The sequence below is a fragment of the Sinocyclocheilus rhinocerous genome, unplaced genomic scaffold, assembly GCF_001515625.1.
Source record: "Sinocyclocheilus rhinocerous isolate Xijiao unplaced genomic scaffold, SAMN03320098_v1.1 scaffold1026, whole genome shotgun sequence".
NCBI lineage: Eukaryota > Metazoa > Chordata > Actinopteri > Cypriniformes > Cyprinidae > Sinocyclocheilus > Sinocyclocheilus rhinocerous.
In genome coordinates this window covers 430,249-452,254 of record NW_015659953.1, presented here as the reverse complement: position 1 = coordinate 452,254, position 22,006 = coordinate 430,249, and the positions used below count along the sequence as shown (strand labels likewise).

The window sequence follows — 22,006 nt, the reverse complement described above, 5'->3', positions numbered from 1 at the left end:
GTTTTTAATCTAGATTTAAACTGACAGAGTGTGTCTGCCTCCCGAACAACATTAGTTAGATTGTTCCAGAGTTTGGGCACTAAATAGGAAAAGGATCTGCCGCCTGCAGTTGATTTTGATATTCTAGGTATTTTCAAATGGCTAGAGTTTTGAGATCGCAGCGGAAGTGAAAGACTATAATGCAATAAGAGCTCATTCAAGTACTGAGGAGCTAAACCATTCAGGGCTTTATAAGTAATTAGCAAGATTTTAAAATGTATACGATGTTTAATAGGGAGCCAGTGCAGAGTTGACAGAACTGGGCCAATTATGGTCATACTTCCTGGTTCTAGAAAGAACTCTAGCTGCTGCATTTTGGACCAGCTGGAGTTTGTTTATTAAGCGCGCAGAACAACCACCCAATAAAGCATTACAATAATCTAACCTTGAAATCATGAATCATCAACGCATGAATTAACATTTCGCATTTGACATTGAGAGTATAGGTCGTAATTTTGATATATTTTTAAGATGGAAAAATGTGGTTTTACAAATTCTAGAAACGTGACTTTCAAAGGAAAGATTGCTATCAAATAGCACACCTAGGTTCCTAACTGATGATGAAGAACTGATAGCACAGCCATCAAGTGTTAGACATTGTTCTAGATTATTACATGCAGAGGTTTTTGGTCTGATAATTAACACATTAACAAATTTCAGAATTTAGCAGTAGGAAATTACTAGTCATCCCGTTTTTTATATCATTCCATTAGTTTTGCAAATTGGTATGTTTCATCAGGCTGCGTAGAAATATAGAGCTGAGTGTCATCAGCATAGCAGTGAAAACTATCACCATGTTTCCTGATGGCATCTCCCAAGGGTAACATGTAAAGCATGAAAAGCAACGGTCCTAGAACTGAGCCTTGTGGTACTCCATACTGCACTTGTGAATGATATGATACCTCTTCATTCACTGCTACGAATTGATGATGGTCAGATAAGTATGATTTGAACCATGCTAATGCAATTCCACTAATGCCAACATAATTTTCTAGTCTGTTCAAAAGAATGTTGTGGTCAATAGGGTCAAATGCAGTGCTAAGATCCAGTAGCACTAATAGAGAGATACAACCACGATCAGATGATAACAGCAGGTCATATGTAACTTTGATGAGAGCAGTCTCAATGCTATGATACGGTCTAAATCCTGACTGGAAATCCTCACAGATACCATTTTCTCTAAGAAAAAACATAGTTGTGAGGAGACTGCCTTTTCTTGTATCTTTGACAGAAAAGGGAGATTTGAGATTGGTATGTAATTAACTAATTCTCTAGGATCAAGTTGTGTTTTTTAATGAGATGCTTAATAACAGCGAGTTTGAAGGTTTTTAGGGACATATCCTAGTGACAACGATGAATTAATAATATTCAGAAGAGGATCCAAGACTTCTGGAAGAACCTCTTTTAGTAGCTTAGATGGTATAGGGTCTTAACATACATGCTGTTGGTTTAGATGATTTAATAAGTTTAAACAATTATTCGTCTCCTTTAGCAGTGAATGAGTGGAATTGTTCCTCAGGGGATCTATAGCACATTATCTGATGCGATACTGTAGCTGACAGCTGCATGGTTATAATTTTATCGATCTTGGAATTAAAGAAGTTAATAAAGTCAATACTGCTGTGCTGTTGGGAAATGTCTGCGCCTGCTTATGCTTTATTTTAGCCACGGTATTAAATAAATACATGGGGTTGTGTTTGTTTTCTTCTTAAAGAGACAAAAAGGAAGCAGATCTAGTAGTTTTTGAGGCTTTTCTGTTTGTAGAAGAACTTTCCCTCCATGCAATACGAAATACCTCTAGTTTTGTTTTCTTCTAGCTGCACTCCATTTTCCACACTGCTCTCTTTATGGCTCAAGAGTGCTCATTATACCATGGTGTCGGACTGTTTTCCTTAATCTTCTTTAAGCGTAAAGGAGCAACAGTGTCTAAAGAGCTAGAAAAGAGAGAATCAATAGTTTCTGTAACACCATCAAGTTTTTCTGGGCTATTGGATATGCTGAGGAATTGAGACAAATTGGGAAGATTATTTACAAAGCGGTCTTTTGTTGTTGAAGTGATGGTTCTACCATATTTGTAACAAGAAGTTGAATTTGCAGCTTTAGGAGTATACACTAGACTACTTACAATTCACTGCTGGTCATATATTCTCTATATAACCATGTATGTGACAAATAAAAATCGTGAATCTTGAATCTAGATAATGATCTGAGATATCATCGCTCTGCTGCAGAATTTCAATGCCATCGACATCAATTCCATGTGATAGTATTATATCTAAAGTATGATTATGACAATGAGTAGGTCCTGACATGTGTTTTCTAACCCCAAAAGAATTTAGAATGTCTATAAATGCTGATCCCAATGCAACTTTTTCATTTTGTACATGGACAATAAAATCACCAACAATTAAAAGTTTATCTGCAGCCAGCACTGACTTAGATAGAAAATCAGCAAATTCTTTGATAAAGTCTGTATGATGCCCTTGTGGCCTGTACAAACGTCAGTAGGGATTTATCAATACCACTTATTACACTAGATAATGTTATATAAAGCACCATTTCTTCAAACGAATTATACTTGAAACCAGAGCTCTGAGAAATACTGAAATTTTACTATAAATTGTAGCAACACCTTCCCCTTTACCTTTTGAACACGGCTCATGTTTATAACAGTAATCTTGGGGGGTAGACTCATTTAAAGTAATGTAATCATATAGTTTTAGCCAGGTTTCTGTCAAACATGGGACATCTAGGTTATGATCTGTGATCATATCATTTACAAAAAGCACTTTCGTAGAAAGGGATCTAATATGCATTAAGCCAAGCTTTATCATGTATTATTATCATGTATTATGTATTATGTTTTATCTGTATTATATGTTTTTTATTTGTTGAACATCAATTAAATTGTTACCCTTAAATTTGTTAAATTTTGGATGTTTTTTGTATTTGCTAGTTCGGGGAACAGACACAGTGTCTCTATAGTATGATATCTAGGTGAAGAAGTCTCTATGTGGTGCTGAGAATTAACTGACTTCTGTGACGTGAGGCGGCTAGCAGACGGTCGGTTTAGCCAGTCTGTCTGCTTCCTGACCTGCATCCCAGTTAGTTAATGCTCAAATAATCATTAGATCCTTCACGTACAGTTTTGTTTACATTTTCAATTAGGATTTAGCATTATTCATCACTTTGCCTCTGCTTTAGCCGTGCTGCACGGCCCGGTCCCGTATGCTTTCCAATCAATGTGTAAATTATAGGATGTTCTCTCGACAGGGAACAGGACTGGTGAGGGTACAGTAGCCAGAGTGAAGGATACAGTAAGGGCATTTAGTCCATTAATAATGACGCTGCAGACAATTACATGCTGTTGGCCATCTATGAAAAAAATCCACACTGAAGGAAGCATTGACAAATGTCCTTATTAACAATTGGTGAGTTTTTCCTCTCATTCCTGTAACAAAATAATACAGAACAGTCCATTATGGACTTGAATTACTTGCTTGTTGATGAAAACTGAATGGTGAATTTCGGGCATAATCTTTTGTCTGCTCAGACTAAGACAAATCAGTCAGAACATAACTCAGGTTGTTGTAATCACAGCTGAAGAACCAAAAGCAATTATACCAGGTAATTAGCATTAGAACAGCACTTAAAGGAATGAAGTTTCAGAACAACCCATGTGAAAGAACACAGCAGACTTGATTGGGCTTCTTTATCTCTCTTAAGCATTTAGCTCTACCATTCTTCAAAGTGTCTGCCTCAGCATAGAAGAGCGGCGTGGAACTGAGTTTAGTCTTATTGGAGATTTTAAAGGGATAGTTTACCCAAAAATGAAATTTCTGTCATCATTTATTCACCCTCAGGTCGTTCCAAACCTGCATGACTTTATTTCTTCCATCTCTCTCTCTCTCTCTATATATATATATATATGTACCGATGGGCCATCATTACATTATGACCACCTCCAGCCTAGAGCAATATGTGTGCCTGGCAACCGCAGGTGCAGTTCATACAGCAGTATATATACCACACGAGGACCAGTCAGTAGAATGTTCGGTGTCAGAATGGGAAAAGCTGCCGATTTATCAGAGTTTGATAAAGGACAAATTGTGATGGCTTGACACCTTGGAACTTCGATCTCAGAAACGACACGCCTTGTGTGTTGTTCATGTGCTGCTGTTGTGAGTATGTATCAAAAGTGGTGCTCGGATGGCTAAACGACAAACCTCCGTCCAGCCATGTGTCATCCACAGCTCATTGATGCGAGACGGGAGAGGAGACTATCGCACATTGTTCACAGTGACTGCAGGGCCACAGTGCGACAAATCAGCAGCAGCTACAACAGGGCAATGTGTCATAGCATAGCCAATGACCCAGCTGGTTCCCTGTGCTAACTGCACGTCATCGCCAACAACGCATGAAATGGGCCCAAGATCATCGAGATTGGACCATGGATGATTGGAAGTGGCCTGGTCTGACGAATCAAGATTCCTGGTGCATCATGTAGACAGCCAAGTGCGGATACGCTGAATACCAACAGAGGCTATATGGCAACTGGATGCACTGTTGGGCGGACATAGGCTGGCGGTGGCTGTGTTATGATGTGGGCGATGATTTCTTGGGACACTGTAGGCCCCATTTTCCCAATAGTACACTGCCAGAATAGTCAAGGAGGGGTACGAGGAACATGATGGTAAATATCTGTTAATTCTTTGGCCTCCGAATTCACCTGACATGATCTCAATTGAAAAGCAGGTTTGCACTACATCACCACCACCCCGCAATGTACGGGAACTAGAGGACCCACTGTTGACATTGTGATATTAGATACCCCATGGAGACCTATCGCTACATCAATTTAAAATTTAAATTTAATCGAATCAATGCCACGCCATGGCCACTGTTTTGTGGGCTAATGGAGATCCTGCAGATTTTTAGATAGGTGGTCAAGTAATGGTTCATCAGTGTATATAATATGAAATTGTGTTCTGTAACAACAGAGGACTTTTTATTTCACAGTTTAGGAAAGTATAAACATTATTTTAAGCCGCCTAAATTATTATCCCGATAAAGCTTATAAAATAACAGTCAGAAATTAAATTTTTTTTTTTAAATGGAACAGTTTATTGAACTCTTAGGCCAAATATATTATATAAATATATTATATTATCAGTTCTGTCATGACAACTCTCGGAGGGATTGGCATGGTAATGTACATGACAATGTTAATGTATTTGGTCTTGGTGGAATAGATCTGCTACACTGCTGCGGCAGAGCAAGTTCACCTTGTAGCAGATCTATACAGGTGGAGCTGGGGAAGGTGGAGGGTTTCTGAAGGAAACTGCTACGGCAAGCACTAGTCATATATTTGAATGTTGAGCAGCGAGCTCATTGGCTACCGATACAGGAGAGAACCAATTAGCTGTGCCATGTGATAATGATGTCATTAGGTCAGATTGAGTTAGACCTATCGGACTGCGCGATCTAGAGTTTCATGCCAGAACTCTGTATTTGTCACACTGTCTCCCAATAATATATTTTAGTGATATTATTGATATTTAAATGCATCTAAATTATATTTAAATGCAGTTTAATGAAAATCTAATAATTAATCAAATCATACAAAACTACTCATTTAAACTAAAATAAATAATTTTATAACATTTATTTACCTGCACATCATTTGACCATTAATTAATGTCAGAGAAACGTGAACATGCAAATGTGTTACTTAATATTAACTTATTACATTAAAATATCAAGGAGACTTATAAGGCAAAAAGGGAAAAATGAAAAAGAAGAATTAGGGAGAATCAATAAATTATGAATAATTTATTGCTATTTTGTGAATAACATGTAATAATGTAGTCAGTAAAAAGTAACAGTAATCTGATTAAGAGTATTTTAAAATGTAATATAATCTAATTACAAGTATTTCATTTTTGGAATCTAAGTTACGCAATCCAGATTACATGTAATCAGTTACTACCCAGCTCTGATTGTGGGGGCAAAACATATGCAGTACAATGCAGTGATGATTGAGAAACAGACAAATAAATCCTTCTCAAAAACCTGATGTATATTTGATACTTAATATTTTAACATGCTTTTTCAAAATAATAATAATAATAATAATATGGATAATCAAGTAAGTTGCTTGAGTCCAGTAAATGAAGGTTTAGAATTATACTATAAAGCCTTGTACCTACTAAAAAAGTAAGAATTATCAATCAGAGGGCAGAAGATATATAGAAGATTGTATACAGCAAATTTATCAGCAAGGTTTTGATCATGTTGATAATTTAGAGGTCTTAGAAATGAATGTATCAAATGTGATACATAGGCTGTAGTGTTAAACTATATAACACTATTAAGCAGTATTTTTAGGTGTAACCGCCTCTAAAACACATCTGAGACCATTGAACTCATGATCCCATTACATAACAATGTTGGAAGTCTAGAGCCATGTCTACTGGTTTGTAAAGAGCAGCCGGTCTGTGTGAAGAGGAGGATTTGCTTTGTAAACTAGATTTAGTTGATTTTCCTGTTGTTTGTTTTTCTCTCTGGGGAGAGATGCTTTGCTCATTAGCTTGAACACTTTGCTTGTAATGGAAGCTAATGGTTTATGCATATGGAGAAATCAGCAAGTGCTGCTATGATGTAGTGTGATGTTTGTTTTATGGAAATCAAATAGCAGGATAAATCGAAGTCTTCATGCATAGACACATACATTCAAACAAAGCATACAATACAGCTGTGTATTGTTCTATAATTTGAATCATTTCTCTGCATGACAAAATTGTTTATCTAGATAAAACTAGGCAGGTCTTTAAAATATTTTACATTATTAATTATATATTATATTAAACCAGTACGCCCAGATTTTTCTTGAATTGTAACTGTTCTTTTAAGGTATCTTTTTGTATGAGTTGTAAGCAATAGCTCCCCATGTTCTTTTGTATATAGTTGTTGTTAAGAGGAAGAAAATATAATGCGTATGTAACATTTGAGAAATTTGTTTTCAAGATTGAGGGCATACATACTCTGTATATACTCTCCATAGTAACATTAAGGTGTATGTATGTTTTCATTTATTTTTTTTTATTTTTTTTCTTTATTTCTGAGAAATTATGTATGTCCTGATCTCTGTATGCATTTTCCCTCTGAAAAAATAAATAAATATAAAATGGAAAAAAAATATATATATATACCCAATCTGAGCAATGAAGGTAAGCAACCACATTAACCCAATGCATCACTGGAAACTATAAATAACCTCACCAGAGCATTTGAACAAACACCAAAGAAAAACAAATCTACATGAATGGTCCTCAGTGCATTGAAGTATGAAATCTGTAATTAAATATTTTATCAGGGATTCCCAATGCGGAAATATCAGCTATTTTGATGAAGCTTGGCTAAAGCATTGGCTACATCATTAGCTTTTATTGTGCTTTCCTGATAGCGCCACGGCCCTGTTTAATAATAATTATAGGCCATAAAGAGAAATGGTGCAGGGAATGTTTCATTAAGACTGTAATCCCAGGATACAGAAGCGCCAATCGGCCGGGTGACGACACGCTGCTGTGATGCTGATACAGCAGGATGTCAGAAAAGAGCCGTTTGGCCCTATCCAGAGCTGCTCCAGTGTTTAGCATAAAACATTAAGAGAGAATAGAGCTGGATTTCATCATAGCTTAACCACATTAAATTTCTTGTTTGGAAACAACGTACAAAAGATCAGCCCTTCTGAACAATATTAGAATTTAAGAAGAACATCAAACAAATGTTCTCAAACAAAAGTAGCTAAAAACTAATTTGACTATAATAACCACAATAGTGTTTACTGTACAGTGTACTGTAAACTGACAATAATAAAGAGATTGGGACGTATAAAACTTTTTAAAAAAATTTGCATTCCAGTTATAGAAATTCGCAAAGGATTGTGTGGAATTCCTTGAGTACAAATTCCATGTGAGGCTGGGCACAGAATGGCTATGATTTTATCATGAAATATTATGAATATTATGGAAAAGATTGAATAAAGGTAATAAAGCAAGCAAAATTTTGAACAACCATTAGCTGTATTCTCTGACAAGCATTAGAAAATAAAGCAAGTCTCCAAACCGAGTCCCCAAAAGGATCATGTCTATCTGCAGGGCACTGTGATTGGCTGAGATCAGCTATCTTCCCTGAGGGCTACACCTCATATACACACACCTTAAGGAGCCGTCTCCCTTCACTGGAGGTGGAAATGAGCCAGACTTAAGATGCTCCTGGTGTCGGTCTCTCAGGACAACTAGGCAGAGAGTCTGGGAATAATGTCTGCAGTGCAAAAGAACACGGCAGTGCGCGGCTTAATGTACTTTATCTAATTAACCCGCCAGCTCGATATTGTCAATTTATTCATTCATTTCACAGTTTCATTTGCACTGCATAAATATGACAATAAAATAACACACACACACACAATGTCAACTAATTCTTGTCACTATATCAGCTTACTGTGTTGCTTGGTCCTTGTGTGTTTATGCTAGTGTACTCCTAAACATACAGTGTTTCTCCTACATAAAAACAAACCAAGAATATTGAGGACTCATCCTGCACTACACAGATTTTCATTCAGTCAAATGCTCTCTAGAATGAGAATGTCCCTCCCCTAATACCACGACTAGCAAGTAAAACAAATCAGGATTCATAGCAGTGATGTAACATTAGCCCATTAGCTACTAAAATAAATAAATAATAATAATAATAAAAAGACAAGCCCCTTGATATGTCCTGCCAAACCTTTTTTTTTTTGAAAAGGATATATTAACACAGAAAAGAAAGCTGATCAATGGCTCATCAAGCCATTTAAGTGAAGTGTATCATTTGTGCTTCGTTACACCAAACAAAATTTAAAAGATAATAACTATTTTCAATAACAAGTTGCTGAATACTCCCTTTTGCTATCGGTCAATCTAACAGATAGCTCCGCCCTAAAATCACACCATTGGTTGTGTCAGTTTTACTGGGCTGGTCAGGATGCTTAAACAAACAGCTTTGTTTTGAAAGTGCCACAGTGTTTACACTTTCTGGGGGAATTTATCATTTATTATTAATTTTAGGTTGGGACAGGAGTATTAAAAAATATACACGCATTAACTTTAAATACTCACCGTTCTGCAGATTCCCACAGGAATCCATTAATGTCAGTCAAAGTTGTATGATCTATGATGAAGCTTGGAGGACCTGACAGGCTGGAATCAACTCAAGAAATGTTCACTGACATTTGGACAGAGTAAGCTGATTATCTTCTTGAGCTGCAGTGTCAGCGTTCCTCCATCTAAACATATTTATGGAGGAGAAATTGAGATAAGTAAAATACAGTAAATTACTTTACTAATGGACGAGAGGAAGGGTATAGTAACCATGTATTGGACAATTTGGGGAAAGTTCACTGCTCAACCACCAAAATGATCAAGGGATTTACAAAGTGTCTCTATTCCTCCCTTTAACAAACACTACATAGGTTTATTCCTTCATGATGTCATCCCCTGAATCCTTACAATGGAGGCTGAATGAATTGGTGTGTGTGGTCCTTTTAGGTATCTCTGCAGGCAATCACCAGTCCACTCAGCCAGCTGTCAAGGTGAGACAGTTTTACATGTTGAAGCTCCAATGCCCTTGTCCAATTTCACTTTGCAGTGAATCTGGGCGGAACATGCCAATCCTCATATTAGCAAACAAATTAAATCAGCGAACTGGGAGGAGAAGCGGAGGGAGATCCTGTCAGACACACAAGAGCCTCTCCTCCCAGCCTGCCAGGAGATCAGGGCACTCTGAGAAGAGCTTGGTTAATTGGTTTAGGACGTGAAGTGTTTCTGACAAGCACCCGAAGACAGGGGAACTGCAGAGAATTATCTCAGGAGGAGCGCTGGGAAAGTTCAGGTAATGAAGCTAATACTTCAGCAGAGATTCATTTCAGAGAAGCTTTGCACTGCATCGTTTAGCCTCGCCAAACAAAATGAAACCTCATGTGCCTCTCCAACAAGCTGGTCAGTGAAATCAGATTGTGGTTCTTGGATCAGGAAGAATGAATGTTACTGCAAAGGACTTGAATCTCAAATACTAACATCTTAACTCTACATAAGCTCTAAGGACAAATTACGGATGGGGCAAAATGCCCAGGGCCTCCGATACCTGGAAACAAGCCAATTGAGATGGGAAATTTAATATATAAGGGAAAAAGAGCTCCCCTGAGGAATTCTTGTCTACTGTATATCAAAAGTGTCCAATCTTGCTTCTGGAAGGCCGCCTTCCTGAGAGTTTAATTCGAACACCAATCAAGCCTATCAAGGTCTTCAGGGTTACTAAACTCACCGGCAGGTGTATTGGAGCAGGTTAAAGCTGAGCTCTGCAGGAAGGTGGTCCTCCACGAGCAGGATTGGACACCCCTAATACAGACAGACCAGAGTTCCTCATGAATCCCCTTGTATTTACAATGTTTTGTCTTGTTTTCTAGATATCTTTCAAGAGGGCTCCTCCAAATAGGCTGGAGCCCGAGGGCATCACAGGACCATATCCCATCCTCGATCAGCTCAACTCTTCCCGGTACTTGCACGTGGCGCTCCTTCAAATGACTTTTACCTGGTAATGTGCCACAGAGCATCACCTTGAAAACTTTTCCCATTAATTTGTAACAGCAGAATAGCAGTTGCTCAACTGTATGAGAATTCTGCAATTCAGCAAAAACAATCCCAATTCAAATCCTGTGTAGAAGCGTTAAATGACATTTTCTTCGGTTCAAGGCACACTCGTTTAGATCGAGGATAAGACTCACACAGGATGCTATAATTTGTCTAGGGTGTGAAAACAGAGGTAATGTTTGCGGTTTATAGGTGACACATCCTCCGGACACATTTGCTCATGTCAGCTTAGTGTTTAGTACCCACACATTTTATCATAAGCCTGCAGCTGTCAGCTCATAATGGGAAGCAAGATCACGATCTGTAAGACACTTCCAAATTAATTCATTTGGATATTGTGATTTCGCACTAATGATCGAAAGGGATCTGCAACTGTCTGGTTGAATTCCAAAACAATTGGACTTCCTAAAAGTAGCCTTGGGTAAAACGGTGTAAAACTTTTAAATGCTGGTAATGTCGGGCCACTAAAACAGCGAAGTTTTGAAAATACGCCACCGTTTATGTTAAAATGTTCTTCTGAATGAGTTAGTTATAGTCTGCACATTAAACTTAAGAAGAAAAAAAGCCCTGAACAATGAGACGTCACCTTTAATAAGGATACTCAAATTTTTTTACTCATGAACATCACTCCGAATTTTAGCAGATAGATGATGTCAAGGAAGATTTTCTTCTCTCCATCATTGTGCTGGCAGAAGAAATGGTGGTTTGTTTGTCCTGCATATGTCCGCCAATCACAGCTCTCCCCGAGGGGCTCCATCAGTCAGTTTGCCCACATCCTCCTGCTATCAGTCTAGACATCAACGGGCAATGCGGCCGCGGGCGGGGGCTTCTGAGCCACAGCAAGGACCTGACACATCTCTCACATTCAGAGTTGAATATCGCAGCTCTTTCATGTTTAGACAGTGCAGTTGTACATCAGCCCCCAGGACTGTTTGGTGGCAAAGGACCTCAAAAGGAGGACAAAGGTGGGAGAGTACGGTCCCTGACTGATGCTAGAAAGGGGCTGGAGAGAGATCAGAGAAAAGAGGATAAGCACCTGTGCTGTGCAAGCGTACAGGGTGAAGCAATGGTTTATGGGATTGAAGCCAGCACTGACAGCATGTGTAACTCAGAGAAGACAGCGCTCAGTGAGATATACTGACGGGCTGTAATAAAAAAGGAAAAGCAGACCGTGATCTGACCTGACCCAAACGATTCCACGGCATGCTCTCACTCAGGTCCTCTCTTGTACTTCAGAAAATCAGCAAGAGACAAGGTATTTCTTTCTGAAAGAGTCCTTCAATCAACCACCCACAGAGAGACACGTCACATTTAACCATGCAGTTGGAATACAAATCCACAGACAGAACAGCAAGGGCTGCCATTCTTAATAAAAACACAACACCACTTTTTTTTTTCTTGAAAAAGAGCATTTTATTAAAACAAAATGCATATTTACATTGCAGAGGTAACTTATTCATATGTTGGCACAATATTCTGTACCTTTACAAAAGAGGGGAATGTATACAAAAATGCTTTTAGGTGTATCAGTGAGATACAAATGTTTTGGGACACTCCTAAAAAGGCAAAGTTGAAAAACTTTGAGCTGTAACAACGGATAATTTAATTGTATGTGCTATGATTAACTAAAAATTAGCTAAATACAGAGCTACCCCTGTCTTAAGGCTCACAGGTCTTTGCCTTTCCAGAGTATTTTGCCAAAAAAAAAAAAAATCTATGGTTGACTAACACATGGCAGCTTTAAATTGCACAAACCTGTTGAAAACTACACAACAATTAAGGGATGCAATGTCATTTTTACATGATGTACAAAGGTTAAAGAAAAATATTCCCACAAATAACTTTAAATAATGACATACTGACACGTAACAACATGCTGAAAATTGCTGAGTGTTGATGCATGTAAATTAGATTACTAAATTTAAAAGGCTGCCGTCAGTCAGAGAGAATGGCGCAGGCGTAAAGGGAGAGCTTGATGGGAGTTGCATAAAACCTACCGGGATAGCTGCTGCGCCCTCTTCCAGTGTAGAGCCAAAAAAAGGCTGCGGAAACAGTATTTTCTTAAAGGCTGTCCTATACCGTCATGACAGTCTCAACAAAAGCACCTTGCTAAGCTCATCAGTTTAACAATAGTTCCTCCAACCAAACAAAGCTGCTTTTAATTGCTGCATGTATCTCTTACCTGTGAATAACAGTGAATACTAAAGACCTTAAGTATTATCCAGTTCTTTTTTAAATTACAGTTTGTGCATTATTATATAACCCCTTCCAAATGTTAACTCAACACATGATGTTTTTTAAACTCATGGGACAAATTCATCGACTGACATTCACTTTCACAGTATTGCATTTCTCAGAGATCTGCCAGAATTTGTTTCTATACATGCCTGTCTACAACCAAGGGTGCCAGGCAGGGTCCATGCGGCACAGGTTGTCCAGGCTGTTGGCAGCTGCCCAGTGTCCTGTTGGGGGAACAACACATCAGGATGGTGTTAACTAATTCATTTGAGAATCTGACCTTATCATCTAGAAACTACAAGACTTCGGCTAACGTATCAGACTTTGAGAGAGGGAATATCATGTGGCGCCAAGTTGATAAGTTTCCATTCAGAGAAACAAAGCAAAATCAAATTTGGGTAAGGAGCCTGTTTGCTCATGTGGGACTCAAGTGGGACCAACATCAGACAACAGCTAATCTATAGCACTCTGGGAAAACTGGATAGTGTTGTAGGCATCCGACCACAAAAATGGGAGGATGTATTGATCCTACACCCACTGTGGTCTGTGTCAGCATTTGAGCATATGAACAAATATAATCCTCCATTTGCCTTCTGATGCCCTTGATGTAGAGCGTCGTCATCACCACCAATGAAGTATTTCAAATAACAATAATGTTCTCAAGATTACCATTTGAAGTGTTTTGGATGAGATCAGGGGTGCTGTAGTTGTCTGCAAGATTTGTGTGAGTTTAATAATGATGTAATGTCACTCAAATGTTGTTAAATTACTCCAAACACAATAAGACTACTAAAACATGATTCAAGCTCTGTATTTAGACCCTGCACAGGACCAAACTCAGCGTCTGAAGTCAAACGAAATGGAAGTGATACACCAGGCAAATGCATGATGTTTTGGGAGTGTGTTATCGAGAGAGAGAGAGAGAGAGACAGACAAAGACAGCACATATCTGCTTGTCCGCTCTGCCTGCCGTGGTAATCTCCTAGTACCTAATGAGATCTGTAGAGTGGAACCGGCAGCAAGGGGGCTTACTATACCCACTTAGCCGCCCATTCCTTTGCCTGTCAGAAAACTGCAGATTAGAATCACAGGACGAGGTACTTGTTTGACAATCATTTCTAATAAAAGACTCTACGGACCTGCACTAACCCGATACTGTACCGCAAATGTTGCATGACAAACAATCATACAGACATCTAGAGAGTGACCATCAAAAACTGAAACGTGAAATGATCCAAGAAACTGCTTTGAACTTGTTGGATACATGTATATTTGATAAAAGAGAGCTAGTATTAGGTATGACATTAGTTCCATGACGTCAAGTCATTAGGGTACCTGAGCAATCTGCAGCATCTCTGGGTTGAGACGGTTCAGGTGCAACATGAACTCAGCCAGGCCAATTAGAGCAAGCTGGATGGTGAACATTTTGCGGAAGGTCCAATAGTCTGTGGCGTTGGGGAAGGTGTGCAGCGCCCACTCCTTCAACATGCTACGAGGAACCATGTTGCCCTGGACCTCCTTCAGAATGTCACGCAGGACCTTAAAACATGGACAAAAAAATATAGTTAAAACGAAAGGAAAACTATTTTATTGGTTAATTTACTCTACTGCATATTAAGGTAAATGTCCAGTTTTCCCCCAAAATTAAAAGCAAAAATAAGAGTTGTTATTCTCTTTATCTGTTATGCATCCAGATATGTACATAAAATATAAATATGTAAAAAAATAAATGCACCTTGGCCATTTCATGAGATTCAATTTATGTGAACTAAATTTTTATTGATATATTTTCTCATTATTTACGGCATACCTGATGGCTGGCTTGGGTTCCTCTAGCCTGAACAGTTGCAAGTCGGTCATAATAGCGGGAAATAGGGTTGTCGTGCTCAATGCCCTTCTTAGCACAACGCTGCTTGTAGATTTCCACTAGAGACAGAGACGATGGATTGTCCTCCACTAACCGCATTTGAGGAGACACCGCCACCACCCTTGGGACTAAGAAGAGAACAGATTTAAAGAGGATGTACTCTACTGGTATATAAAGCAATTCAAATCCCACTAGCTATTTCAGCAGATATTATTATAATTCTCTTTGAAAAGCATCTTTTAGATTCTATTTGGCTTTCATAAAGGGCTGTTAACTTGAAATATGACCATCTCCTAAAATACCTCTAAACATTTTAACAGACCTGTTTATACAATCATTTGATTTACAGAGTCATTTTTAAACAAAACAAATCAACAGCTGAGCGAGGCCACAAAAACACCTGTGAGGGAGTAAAAAGAAAAGCATCACACGACTACAGGGAGCATTTCATACACATCTAATAAATAACTTCAGTGAAAGGCATTAATGCATGATAAAAATACATTTTGCACACAAACATCCCTAATGTTACTTAATGATTATTAATTGCATTGCAGCATAAAATCAACCTCTTTTCTTTGAGGTTAAAGAAAAAACGCATGGAGAACAGACAAAATATTTCAGCGAAAGCTAAAATTTGGCACCCTTGACCTCTGAACTGAGAGAGTTTCATCTTTAATGCGTCTATCACAAGAAAGACAATTTAGATCTTCCTCCCTCAGTCTCCACAGGGACAAGAGCAACCTCATTTTTATTCATTCTGCTCCAGTCCCCTCTCTTTCTTCTTCTGTTACCACTACACAGCTTTTCTGGTACTTTTCACCTCAATCTTGCTTCTTTTTCTTCTCTTCTATTCTCCATCTCCCTCAATCTGTCTGAGAGCAACTAGGCTATTGAGTCCAACACTGAGAGCAAATGGACAGCATTCAAATGGGGCACCTCAGAACACATGCATGCCACAATTCAAAATAGATTTAACAAGAGAAGTGGAAAAAGTTGCTTTTTTTTTAATTTTTTTTTTATTTCATTAATGAAAAAAATATATATATTTAATATAATTTAATATATTTAATTTATTTATACTTGCATTCTTTATAATGCTTTATATATACCTTCATATGATTTTATTCAGAATTTTAATTAATTTTTTTATAAATAATCTTTAGGCCTGAACATTCATTGGTCATGAGAATGGAAGGTCTTGTCCAAAAGACTGATATAAATAGATGTAGTCAGTGCTATTTCAGGGGGAAGGGAATGTTCTGTGTGATCTGGGGTTGCTGCAGTACCTGTGAAAAAGAGGTGTCTCTTGGTGGTCTCTTTCCTCTTCTCCAAGCAGGGGTTGAGTAGCCGCAAGAGTTGTAAGACACGCTCCTCTCTGCGGGACTCCGTCAGACATGCGTCATTCATCACCAAGTATGGATAGATCTTGCCGTTGTGCCCGCGGATGTAGAGTCGTCGAGCAGCTGTGTTGTGCTTTTGAACAATCTCCACCCTGGGCATGAACCTTAGAAGAGGTAGAGTAAGAGGGTGTGAGAGAGAAAATGATGGGTAAGTGAAGAAGTAACCACTGAGAATTAAGGTCTCAGCTGGAGTCTAGCTTAGAACTCCAAGGGGAGAATACAAAAAAAGCAACAAAAAAAATTCAATCAAAACCGACATATGTGTCCTAGTGTATGTATTAGAGACATGAAGCTGCATATTTAAGATTGAGTGGTGGGTTGCCTGAATGACTAATCAAGTAATTTGTTTTAAGGAAGTCCTCTAAACCTTCCATATACCTGAAACTAACAATTATTCATGACTTCCTTAAGACAGATCATCTAGTTAGATGTTGAATGACTAGATGATTAGTAAGGGTGACTAGTTTATAATTGTATTTTTAGTTTTATTTTTTATATTTTAGCTGCAAAATGTGTCAAGTATTACCATCAAATAAAACTGAAACTAACTTAATTATTCATGACTTCCGTAAGACATATCGGCTAGTCAGTTACTGGATCACTAGATGATCAGTCGACCAGAGCAACCCCCATCCCTAGTGTGTATTGATTGTTACCTGGCAATCTTGATGTAATAGTGTGTGGGCTTAGGCATGAGGAATTCTCCCGGGATCTCAACTTCAGCAGTCTGGGCCGAGAAGTTGCTAAGGAAACGGCATTTCTCCTCGATCAGGAAGAACTTCGGTAGTTGCTTCGTCTTGGCTTCCAGAATCTTGATCCACTTCTTCAGCTTTGAAATGAGATTGTGAAGTTTCATGGAGCCGGGAACGCTGAAGTCAAAATCTGTGAATAGAAAAAGTGACGGGGCAAGGTAAAGCAAAGGAACAGATAGGTAGCTGAAAAAAAAAAAAAAAAACACTGCAAAAGAACAGGTGGAAAAGACTCTGGATGTGCGAAAGAGGTAGACGTGGCGTAAAACTGGCAGAGATTGTGTGAAAGAGACTGAGAGAGGAGATGTTATCTTTGGATCAGGGAAACAGAAGTGGTGCACTTCCTCCCAGGTCTCCCTTGCGATGTGAAGGTGCTGATAACATCAAGGTTCATGAGGAGGGAAAAAAGGATTAACTGCTCAATGCAACTTCTAAATGACATTGCGCATTAAGTTGGAAAACAGACACAAAAGGTATGGTCGGAATGCAAGCCACGTTCCCAATTTTAGAGACAACCTCCAGGCTTGAACGTCTTTATCAAATAGGCTAAAAGCTGCTCCACTTTCATTCTTCTGTTGTGCTACATTAATAATACCATGTACCGCAGATATGGAAACTGCTTGGCATTTAATTTCATACATTTAAGACGAAAAACACCCTCAAGCAAAAAAATCTCTTCGTATAATTAAGGCTTTGGCAGAAGAGGCTTTAATTCAAAAGCATCTTGCAATCAGCTGCCACTCATGTCAAAGCCAGTGTAAGGTCCACACACATGGCCCAAGGAAGGTATCCAGTGGTGGATGAAGGTCACTTGCGTGTTCGGTCTTTTCAGCGCGCAGAGTTAATTATCTTTTAGTCTACTTTTGTAAGATTAAGACCATTGTACCACTCACCCTGACACTATTCAAATGAAACCAAACATGACTGTAAATCTTATTTGCATTCATATAGAACATTCTACTATTGACCATTCTGAGTGAATCCAGTGGAGGGAGCAGATGAAAAGGCACTGATGCATATGTGAGAGAGGCGTTTCCTGCACCACCCCTCTGTGGGGTGTCTTGAAGGTGCCAGTGTATTGTCTGTTTCTCAGGAGATCAAAGTATCTGAGTTTCCTGAGTTTCTTTTATCCTTACACCAGTGAGATGTGGATGCCACACATAATGAAGGCCATTTAAGGAATTCTCACGGCTTGCATGACACTTGCAATATCATCAATGTCCCATATGACATTTTGATTAGCAGTGAACTGCCATGAGCAACGCAGCTCCCTCCCATTTCCACGCCCCGAATTAGACGATGTCTTCTGAAATCAGACACGCTCTGTAATCTTGGCCAATCCGACTCTGAGAGACTTTAAGACTGTTTAGGTGCTTAATGACCAGTGAGCATTAAGAAAGAGATTTGACTTGAAAAGCATGGCTATGCACAGCGGTCGACTTAGTGTAATCAATTTTGAAAAAAAAAAGAACAGACAATCCCCTGTAGCAACGGTGCCCTGAAGCGAGGGGTTTTTCAGATAACGGTGCCTCCCGGGCAACACGGTTCTTTTCTGATAAATGTAACACCTTTGTTGGTTCGAATATGTATGGATAGTAAGGTGCGCTCAGTTTCAGCTGTCTCACTGACCCAGGATCAGCTCAATTCTAGGGGGATTTGAGCTCCCCGCTGCTGCAGAAAACAAAGTCTCTGCTCTCTGACCTGTGAATGAGATGCACCGAAGGCGGAAGTTTTCTGCACCTAATAATGCTTGGGCGATGGAGGTAGCCAAGCGCTAAAAATACCCCCCATCGGCCGTCTGCCCGCGCCGCTCACTGTGCAGCATTCTCCGGTGAATTGTCTACTTTAAATTCCATCACTGAAATGCCTGAGTGAACACAGTGTACAGCACCAACAGGAGCCCTAAAACAGTCTCGGCCCCGCAGACACGCTCCCGCTTTAGATCAATGCAGACAGCAACGCTTGAGAACAGCGTAACCCTGCTATAGTAAAATGCATGTTCCAGAAATATTAACACCACTAATCTCGTAGTACTATTACTAGTATTATTACCCAGTACTATATTCCACACAAACAAAAATGTAGACAATTTAGGCAAATATACCTAACTTTTTTTTTTTAAAGAGAAAAAAATACCTAAAAGAATATTCAAACAAAAGTTAAAACCTTTAGAAATGGCATTATGATGTTAGTGATTTGAATAAATAAAAAAAAAACAACAACGCAAAGACTCTTGTATGAAGCCACATAACTCAAATGTGTTTTACTTATACAGTCTCAGCTTTCGCAGTCACATCGCGTTGTGCTGCAACAGCATGTGGCTCTCTTCACTGAATGCGTAAAAGCGAACTCTGAATTCATCCACTGTTGTTTGAAGTAGCGAAAGCGTGTGAGTATGTGGATAATAGAATGAGGCATCAGGTCAATGTTGGTGTCACATCACGCTGCATCCAGCATAGACACTGTGTTATGCAATCAGTACTGAACCATGGAAAGATGTCTATAAAACAGCTTGTATACAACTTGTCATCTAACGCTACATTTTGCAGGAAAGTTACCCAATGTCCATAATACATAGAAGAAAAAAAACAACTCCAGAGAAGAGCATACTGCTAATTTTTAAAAATATATTATTAAATATAAATATGCAATATAAATATTTCTTAAAGGGGTCCTATTATGCTCTTTTACAAAGTTTTGATTTTGTTTTGGGGGTGTACTGGAACAGGCTCTCATACTAGGTTGTTCGAAAAACACATTATTTTTCACACATTTTACATTATTACAACACCTCTCTCCCCAGTCTGGCATGAACGGCTCGAATAGTTCCTGTATCAAATGAAGGCCCGCCTTCTGAAATATGAAATGTGCTGTGATTAGTTAGCTGGGTCAGTGTGTGTTGTGATTGGCTCCACTCGGCGCCTGGTAATATTTTTTATGCTCAAACAGCAACATTACAGACTAACTAAAGTTGAAAAAGTGAAAAAGCATAATAGGACCCCTTTAAATGAATGATCAAATTAATCTTAATTTGGTCAAATAATCGTTAAGAGTGCATATTCTTAAAAAAATTAATTTAACATTTAAATGATACCTCAACAACAGTTTGAAAATTTGGGCAGGCCACATTTGATAAACAATAACACTTTGTGGATTAATAGTGATTGGATTAAACGATTCTTGACAAATGGTGCTGGAGTGTGTTTGTTTGGAGAGCTTGGGAGGAGAAAGGAAGGATACAGGGAACGAAGCAGGCTGTGCGCTTTGCTGGTTCCCCTCCAAAGCTCATTCCCAGTAGCACACTATGTCAGACGTTCAGAGAAGGCTCAGGGCGCGATGGCCACGCCTCACTGCCCAGAGACAGCTGGCACCACAACCCCATACGGCATCTGTTTTACACCCTTACAACCTTAACAGTCCTCTAAGGCCATGAACACACACACAGGCCTCCGGATAGAGCTTCATATGAAACAAACGAGAGCACTAGCTCCAGGATTCAAAGTTTACTGAGGTGGAGAGACTGTAGGTGGACAGGGAAGGGAAGTATAAACATATTCTGCCCTCCTGAGGAGAGGACAGCTGAGGGGGAGTTTGTTTTAACATACGCCTCGGATCACACATGCTCTGCTTTCTGAGAGCCAGGTCTACACCGGGGATACTGGAAGGTTATTGTCGGGGAATGTGTACAAAACTGGCCTGAGGAAAGAGCCGTGCCAACTTCTCCCCTGCTCAGAGAGATTTTAAACAAACACCTCGAGGGGAGTGAAAGACATTTGGGACTTACAGGTAAAGTCTCAGAAAAACAATTCTGTTCCCTACGAAACAACAACAACAACAACAACAAAAAAAACCAAGATGACTATGATTTAAAGGTACATGCGTAAAAATGTGCCAAATAACTGGGCAACACTGGAAAACTAGCTTGGAATTCTGGAAGACAAGTGGAGCATTTGGGCAAAAATGTTTGCAATTTTGCCTGGTACCAGAAGTGACAGAAATTACACACTTCCACCTTTACCTGATTAAACAAACAAACAAAAAAAATTACAAAAAAAATTTAAAATACAAAACATTTTGAAAAGTTACCAAATCATTTTTGTGTACTTTTTTCCTCAAAATGAATCTACAAATAATAGGCATGTGTAGTGTTTTTTGGTAAGCTTGTTTACCTAAAGCTGTGCAATTTCTTTACCGTCAGCATCACCTTGATATATGCACACACGGTTCTGCCCATAGTCATCTTCCCATTAAATCTAATCACATGGTTCACAGAGCCAATTATTCTGAGTCGGTCTTGTGGAGAGGCCTGTGGTTAACTCTGAGCACAAGTGGTTATGCAGAACAGAGACAAGAGCGGGAGCATGTGTAATTGTGCACAGGAGACGTGATCCTTCAAGTGTGCTGCCTGCAATTTATACTTCTGTCAACACTTCTGAGAAGTCCACGTGTGACAGCTCATTCTCAAAGAGTCAGCTGACTTGAATTATTTTATCTGTGCTTTGGTGTTAAATGAAGGCAATAGGAAAGGGCATTCACAATGACCTAAACTTTTGTAATGTGATATTTTCAGAGTAAAACAAGAAATGTAGAAGGTTGATTCTGAGATTTAATTGGATCATGAAAATCCAGCTATGATGAGGATTCCAATAGTTTAACCAATTATTTCCATTTTCATAGGATGATTTTTGTTAATACTTTCATAGAGATCAGAATCATATCAGACACATTTATATTGATTATTATTAAACTAAAGAAATTTCCACGACTCTTATTTTATGCAACCTATTATGTTTTTTATTCATTTCCATGACTTTTTCAGGCTTGAAACTCACTTTTGAAATTCCCTGATATTTCTAAGTTTTCCATAACTGTAGGAACACACCGTATGATGATCTTTCCACACCTACATACTCTTAGTTATGTTAGCTTCAGACGTGGAGAAAGTTGCATTGCATAAATTACAGGTGGAAAAATGTCACTTAACTGAAAGACGTTTGTCCGTGTAAAATAATGTGCACA

General features: G+C 38.8%; 1 protein-coding gene across 1 annotated transcript in view; it reads right to left on the bottom strand.

The window, feature by feature from the left end:
* Positions 1–12,128: 12,128 nt before the first annotated feature.
* Positions 12,129–22,006, bottom strand: part of LOC107724687 (transformation/transcription domain-associated protein) — an 85,632-nt gene continuing 75,754 nt past the window's right edge. Inside the window, exons 68-73 of the mRNA XM_016533699.1 lie at positions 16,895–17,120; positions 16,125–16,342; positions 14,779–14,963; positions 14,304–14,507; positions 14,001–14,040; positions 12,129–13,192 (exon numbers count right to left, since the gene is read on the bottom strand). Coding sequence (XP_016389185.1) covers positions 13,122–13,192; positions 14,001–14,040; positions 14,304–14,507; positions 14,779–14,963; positions 16,125–16,342; positions 16,895–17,120 — 944 coding nt within the window. The 3' untranslated portion in view covers positions 12,129–13,121. The remainder of the gene's footprint in view (positions 13,193–14,000; positions 14,041–14,303; positions 14,508–14,778; positions 14,964–16,124; positions 16,343–16,894; positions 17,121–22,006) is intronic.